The sequence below is a fragment of the Petaurus breviceps genome, unplaced genomic scaffold, assembly GCF_028583685.1.
Source record: "Petaurus breviceps papuanus isolate PSGF00001 unplaced genomic scaffold, PetGlider_PUasm1.0 90397, whole genome shotgun sequence".
Taxonomy (NCBI): Eukaryota; Metazoa; Chordata; class Mammalia; order Diprotodontia; family Petauridae; genus Petaurus; species Petaurus breviceps.
In genome coordinates, this window is record NW_027187239.1 from 1,249,559 (window position 1) to 1,257,058 (window position 7,500).

General features: G+C 48.3%; 2 protein-coding genes across 2 annotated transcripts in view; both read left to right on the forward strand.

Annotated features, from left to right (window-relative positions):
* The window catches only part of PRPF19 (pre-mRNA processing factor 19), a 353,360-nt gene that overhangs the window by 287,415 nt on the left and 58,445 nt on the right, over window positions 1–7,500 (forward strand). The window lies entirely within an intron of this gene.
* The window catches only part of SLC15A3 (solute carrier family 15 member 3), a 19,990-nt gene continuing 17,546 nt past the window's right edge, over window positions 5,057–7,500 (forward strand). Inside the window, 1 exon segment of the mRNA XM_069108554.1 lies at window positions 5,057–6,192. Within this exon segment, the coding sequence (XP_068964655.1) occupies window positions 5,641–6,192 (552 nt within the window). The 5' untranslated portion in view covers window positions 5,057–5,640.

Here is a 7,500-nt window from a genome sequence, read left to right on the forward strand (position 1 = left end):
TCCTTTCCTTTCCTTTCCTTTCCTTTCCTTTCCTTTCCTTTCCTTTCTCTTTCCTTTCCTTTTCCCTTTCTCTTTCCTTTCCTTTTCCTTCTCCTCCCTTCTCTCCTTCCCTTCCCTCCCTTCTCAGAATGTCATTGTTGGAAAGCCCATGTGTAAAGCACTTTGCAAAACTTAAAGCACTATATAAATGCTGGCTATTTCTATCTTTTTGCTGGCTAATTGTCATTATTACCTCAGGGCCCAGCTGGCCCCACACACAGATTCCTATAACATCCTCAACAGTGATTCTCCAGCCTCTGCCTGAAGGCCTCCAGTGTTGGGAAGTCCATCACCTCTCAGAGCTGTCCACTCTGTTTCTAGATGCTCAGATTGTTAGGAATCTCTTCTTGCCATCAAGCCTAAATTCACGTCCTTCCAACTTTCCCCACTATTCCCAGTTCTCATCCATTCACATCACATGCAACTTTCCAGGGCCAACTCCAATGTCATCTCCTTCCAGAGTCTTCCCTGGTTGCCCCTCTTCAGGAAAGAGCTGCTCTGTCCTGAACTCCACAGAGAAGCTCTCAGGCCCTCCTTTCCAGGTTCTGTTGATGCTGGTCCTTCATTTTGAAAGAAAAGCCAAGACATCACGTTATTGATAAGTGAAGTTTTGCCTTGTGTGTGAGTTGGATTTAAGTGAGGTGCAGCAGTTCAATACTGTCAGCCCCGCTCTTCCAGAGGCATCAAAATCCAGTGGCAAGACAAAAGTCAAGGTGGCTGGAGGCAGCCTGGGATGCAGTGGATGACCTCCCCAAGCCACCACACCTGGGACCTCCGCACTCAGCTGATATTGCTGTCTCCCGAGGATCTTGTCATTACCAAATCCAGTGGCCTTTTCTCAGTTCTCATTCTTTTTGAACTCACTGCAGCATCGGACATAATTGACCTCTCCCTTCTTCTGGATACTCTGAATTTTCATGACTGTTCTCTTGGCTCTTCTCCTACCAATCTGATCACTCCCATCCAGTCTCCTTTGCTGGATTGACATCCATGCCCAGACTCCTAACTGTGGACTGCATCCTACAGCTTTCTTCTTGGCAGTCTTCTCTCTCAATGTACACTCTTTCAGTGAATTCATCCCCTTCCCAGGGAGTTCTTCATTCAGGTGGCTCCAAGATCTGCATACCTAGACCTAGTCTCCCTCAGAATTCTAGTCCTGCCTTGCTAACTGCCTACTAAGCATTCCAGACTAGAGATCCTGCAGACAGATGCCTTAAACTCAACATGTCCAAAACCAAAGTCATTTCACTCAACTCATTGATCTCCAGGGCACCCCTAGAGACTTCCAGTCTCCCAGGATAGCAATCTCTGCCAAATTCCCCTATATTGATGAAAGCTCCCCTATCCATGGTGCACTGGATAGTGAACTGTTTTTGAAGTCAGAGGACCTGGGTTCAAATCCTGGCCTTGCTACTTACTACCTGTCTAACTTTGGGCAAATCTCTTACACTCCCTGGGTCTCAGTTTCTTCATCCATAGAATGAGGGGTTTGGCTTAATGACCTTTGAGGACTATGATCCCATGAACCTCCCAGCCCCCAAATCCATAATCCCCAAAGCATCTTTGTCTCTTCCTTCTCCTGCACCTTCATAGCCAATAGTCATCAGGCTTTGTCCATCTTGTCCCCATACCACCCCCCACAGTCATCCCCTTTTCTACCCTCACGTAGCCATCCTCGTCTCCTCTCACCTACACTATAACAGCCTCCTATCACTCTGCCTGCTTCTTCTTCCTCCTCACCTCCCTTCTCTCATCCATCCTCTGAATACCTGCCAAAATAATCTTCCTAAGGCATGTTACTCTCTTACTCAGGATCCTCCATTACCCACATGACAAAATGCAAACTCTTAGCATTTACCTTTCTTCCCTGGCTGGCTCTGATCCACCTTTCCAGTCTTCTCTCATAGATATGTAGAACAGATATGAGTGCATACATATATTCTATGTGAGTATGTAGAATGTCTCCTGATATTCTCCTTAGAACCCCATGCTCCATCTGCCACTGCTTTGCACTTGCCAGCCTGGGATTCCCTCCCCTCTGAATCCTTGGATTCCTTCAGCTGAGGTGCCACCTCCTTCAGGAAGTCTTCCTTGATTCTCTCCTTTCTCAATATGTAATATGCACATAACCACCACGTTTATGTAGATACATGTTCTATCGCTTCCCTCCCCCCGGCCACAAGTAGATCATCAGACTCCTTTTACAGACCCTTGCCTGTTTCCCTGCCTTGTTCAGGATACCCATCCTTTTTACCCCTTTCCAGCTCTGGAACCATGATCAGATCAATGCTAGGAATGCTGGTCTTAGAGTCAGGAAGACTTGGGTTAGAATCCCAACACACATTTACTAGCTGTGTGTCTCTCGGCAAGTCACTTGTTTGCTTTCTTTTTTTAAGCAATCAGGGTTGAATAACTTGCTCAAGGTTACACAGCCAGTCATTTCTGGGTGGGTGCTGAGTGTCTGAGCCCAGGATTCAATCTCCAGGTCATCCCAACACTGGAGCCAGTGCTCTTACTCGCTGAGCCACCTGGCCGCCCCATTTGTTTGCTTTCTAAGGCTTAGTTTTCTCATCTGTAAAATGGGGATAATGAAAGCACTTACTCCCAGTGTTGTTGTGAGGATTGAATGAGATATTTGTAAATCACTTTGCAGACTTTAATAGGCTATATAAATGCTAACTATTATAATTGCTCTTGGAAAAGGTACATTAATCTACTCACCTACAACTCCAGCCACCCGTTCCTGTGGCTTCCTAGACCAAAACACCCAGTTCCAGCCACTACTCTCTCATCTCTGTGTTGTCTTTCTTAATTAAAAGTATCCTCTGGGGGCGGCCAGGTAGCACAGTGAATAAGAGCACCGGCTCCAGTGTCGGGATGACCTGGGGATCGAATCCGGGCTCAGACACTTAGCACCCACTCAGAAACACTTGGCCATGTAACCTTGAGCAAATTACTTAACCCTGATTGCTTCCAAAAAAAAAAGAAGAAGAAGTATCCTCTGTATCCTTAGCCCTTAGCACAGGGCTTGGCATCCAGTGAGTGCTTAATAAATGCTTTTCCATTCTTTGAGGGCAAGAGACTGTTTCATTTTTGTATGTTCCTGGAACATTGATGCAATGTTTAATGAATGCTAGTTGAATTGCCTGGAGTCGCCACTGGTTATGTCCTTGTCTTGTCTCCCCAGCAGAGCTACTTGAGGACTGAACTTGTTTCTTCATTCAAATCAATAAATACTGATTGAAGGCTTTTGTGTGCAGGTGCTATGATGGAGCTCTGGGGATACAAGGATACTTCACCTTGTTTCCCCTTCTGTAAGGAGCCTAGGGTTCCTGTGTAGAGCACCCAGCAGTATCTGTTGAAATGATTATTTTCCTGCCATAGCATCAGAGGCTTTAGAGCTGGATGGGACCTTAGGAATCATCCATTACAGAGGAGGAAACTGAAGCTCAGACATAAGGGGATGTGTCACTGGAAGCAAGACCCTTCCAGAGACTTCCTACTACATCATATTGTCTCATGTGCGATGAGTATTCTCTCCCTGGACAGGTCCTGTAGTTTAAGGACACCTATGAACTGGAGAGAATCCAAAGAAGGATCTGTTAAAGGAACCAGGCTGTTTAACCTGGAGAAGAAAAGCCTGGGGGTGGGGGAATGGAAAAGGGGAGGAACATGATGACTGCCTTTAAATATTGGAAGGGCTGTTAAGGGAGAGGGATCAGATTTATTCTGTTCTCAGTTCCAGAGGATGGAACCAGAAGTAGTGGATGAAAATTACAAGATGACCAATTTAGGCAGAATGTCAGGGACAACTTCCTAACGATGTTGTTGTTGAATCATTTTTCGGTTGTTCAGACTCTTGGTGACCCCATTTGGAGTTTTCTTGGCAAAGATACTGAAATGGTTTGCCATTTCCTTCTCCAGCTCATTTTACAGATGAGGAAATTGAGGCAAACAGGGTGGACTGACTTGCCCAGGGTCATGCAGCTAGCAAACGTCTGAGGTCGGATTTGAATTCAGGAAGATGATTCTTTCAGACTTCAGGCCCAGGGCTCTGTGCTCTGTAGAAACACCTAGCTGTCCTAACAATGAAAGCTGTCCAAAATGGGTTGCCTGGAATAGGGCTTGGGTTCCTGGTCCATTGGAAGTCTGCCTGGATGGCCAACCATTTGCAGTCACTTGATAGTGGTGATTCCTTAGGAGCATGTGTTGGGCTACTTGGCCCCTGAGGTCCTCTGCCACCCTCCAGTTCTGAGATTCTGCCACTCTTGGGCTTGAGGACTGAGCCCAGCTCTTTCTTAGTAGCTGCCTGACATATACTCACATGGCATTTTATGTGCATGACCTTATTCGGTCCTCACAGTTCTCTGCAGTAGTAATTGCCTCTTGCCTTTGTGTTTACAAGTGAGGAAACTGAGGCTCCCAGGACCACCCAGCTTTTATAAATGCTAGAGCTCTTGTCCAGGTCTTCTGACTCATCTTCCTGGCCCTGGCTATCAGAGTTGCGGGGCACATCAGCAGTCCCCCTCCCTCCACAGCCCCCACCCCAACCCCCAACTTATTTCACAAAGGAGGAAATTGAAGAATCAGAGGCAGGAAGTGATTTGCTCAAAATCACAAAGCTTTGACAGCAAGGCCCTAGCCTAGGTCTCTTTGCTCTGATTTTGGCATTACATCATACTCTTCCTCAAAAAGAAAGTTTCAGAAACCCACAGCTCCCTGATTTTCTCTTTCCCTTCATAGTGCCTAGCATAAGGCTAAACAGATAGGGCACAGGGTTTGGAAGGGACATTAGAGATGATCCCATCCCAACCCAACATTTTACAGAAAGGGAAACTGAGGGAAGAAGGGAAGAGATATGCCTAAGGTTAAGCAGCTAGCAAATGACTGAAGGAATTCTTGGATTCCAGGGATGCCTGTTCAATTACATTGGATGGGGCAGGGTTTTCCCAAGAAATGAAAGTGAGTGAAGACAATTTGGCTTCCTGGCCCTTTTAGCTGGGGAATGGGTGGGGGAGGAAAGGCAGGCAGGAAGAAGAATTTAGGAAGCTATACAGCGCAGCACTGCTGGTCTCTGACTTTCATTTCTCGTAAGAGAACATCATGTGATGATATTGGTCTGAGAGAGAAAGGGGAAGTGAGGAGAACACAGAGAAATAGAGAGTCCGGAGGGTCATAAAGACACAGAGCTCAAGAGAGAGCCTGGGGAGGGAGCCCGGGGAGGGAGCCCCGGGGAATTTAGACTGGCTAGAGGGATGGGGAGAAGGAAGACGTGACAGGGAGGGAGCGCTTGGTCCCAGAGCAGAGAGAAAGCCCCTGAGGACAGGTAGATTAGAGCTGCGTGGGTGGGCGAGTATTTGGGTGGGAGAGCCAAAGAGGGAAAGAAAGCTTTGGAGAAGAAGAGGACAGAAAGAGTGGGAGAAGAGAGGAGGGAGAGAAGAGGGAAGAGGGAGGTGGGGGAAGGGAAGAGTTGAAGAGAGGAGAAGGGAAGAAGGGGGAAAGGAAGGGGAAGAGAGAAAAGCTGGTTGGATGTTGGACGTGAGGCAGAGAAAGGCAGGAAAGTGAGGCAGAAGGATGAAAGGCTAGAAAAGAGTAGGAGTGATGGAGGGGGGTGGAGTGCCCGGGGAGCAGAGGCCCCTTCTGGGCCCCACCCAGAGGATCCACGGCCGAGTGGTCCAGGGACGCCGGCGGGTGGCGTGCGCTGCGGTGCTCCTGGCTGAGATGCTGGAACGAGCCGCCTTCTTCGGCATCTCCTCCAACCTCGTGCTCTACCTCAACAGTTTCAACTTCAACTGGGACGGTGAACAGGCATCTCGGGCCGCCCTGGTCTTTCTGGGGGCTTCCTACCTCCTGTCCCCCATTGGGGGCTGGCTGGCAGATGTCTACCTGGGCCGCTATGCCACCATCATCACCAGCCTCCTTATCTATTTGGCGGCCTCCTTCCTGTTGCCCATTACTGCCTTCCCTGATGGCCGGAAGTCCTTCTGTGGGGAGATGCCCTCCTTCATCATCCAGCCCTCCTGCCCTGCCAAGGGTTGTGAAAGGGAGTCTCCCAGCCCCTACTGTGCCCCAACCATGTATGGAGGGCTTCTGCTGCTGGCCCTGGGCATCAGCTCAGTCAAAGCCAACCTCACATCTTTTGGAGCTGACCAGGTGGGTAGAATGTGAAGGGAGAAGGGGTGTTGGGGGAAGGGAGGGTCCTGAATTAGGAGAACAACTGTTTGGTCCATGACTATTACTGTACATTTCTAAGAGGTGTGAAAGGAAAGCAGCAGTCACCTGTGCCCCCAAGGTCCCCCAAGCCCAGTGGCCTGGCACACTGGGTGGAGTTTGGCCCATTCTATGAGAGAGACCAAGGCTACAGTATCCAGGTCTTAATGATATCAAAAGTCTCTGGGGCTGGGGTTGTTTAGATCACTCTGTGGGATGGGAGGAGGCAAGAGAGGCTTGTTAAAAGGCTGAATTAGAGTCAGGTCAAGTTGGTAGCAGACCCACACCCACTTGCATCTTAGGGGTCCAAAGGAAAACAAGAAATGGTACACACTGAAAAAAGGTGATTTTTCTTCTCTGTGACATCTTCTTGGGGCTTCAGAGGAATCGCCAAGTGGAAGAATGTCTAGAGGTGGGCAGCCAAGGCAATGAAGTATCTCAGGTTGAGGCCAAATGGGGGTTAGGTGAAAGAAATGAAGATGTTTAGCTAGAAGAGAGGGCAGAGGGGAGATATGAGGGCTGGCCTACAGAGAGGGGTGGGACTTATTCTGTTTGTACCCCCAACGCAAAATAAGGAGTCAGGAGAAGAAGTTTCAGTGAGATGAAATTGGGCTTGAGGTCAAGAGGAAATTCCTTGGTCATTGGAAATTCCTCAGTCCAAAAATGGAAATGAGCTGCCTGGGGTCAGCAGGCTTCCCTTAACCTCACTGGGGGCTTTAAGGCCAATGGAAGATGCCCTGGGTATGTTTAGGGAGGTGTTTGTTCAGACATAAGTTATGTTGAACAGTCTTGGAGGCACCTTCCAGCTCTGAGGGTCTGGGATTCTCTGAAGGGATGTTGCTTGAGAGCTCAATTTGGTTCAGGTTTGGCCCAGGCTTCAGTTTTGGCCCAGCAATACTAAGTGAGTTGGAAGGCCATCCTTACAGCTCCTTCCTATCTCCTTTCTTCTGGGTTCTAAGGTCCTCCTTTCTCAGACAGTCCATGTTCTAAGGTCCTTCTAGCTCCAATATTTTGGACCTCCAATAAGGTCCCTCCTAGTTCTGACTTTCTGTATTCTAAAGTTTTCCTAGATCAGACAGCTTCTATACTAAGGTCCTTCCAGCCCTAATATTTTAGGTTTTGAGGTGCCCCCCAACTCTGAGGACCCTCCTGGCAGTCTGAAAGTTTCTAAGTGTATTGTGTGATAGAAATAGAAAGTCAGAGTCAGAGAGAGAGAGAGAGAGAGAGAGAGAGAGAGAGAGAGAGAGAGAG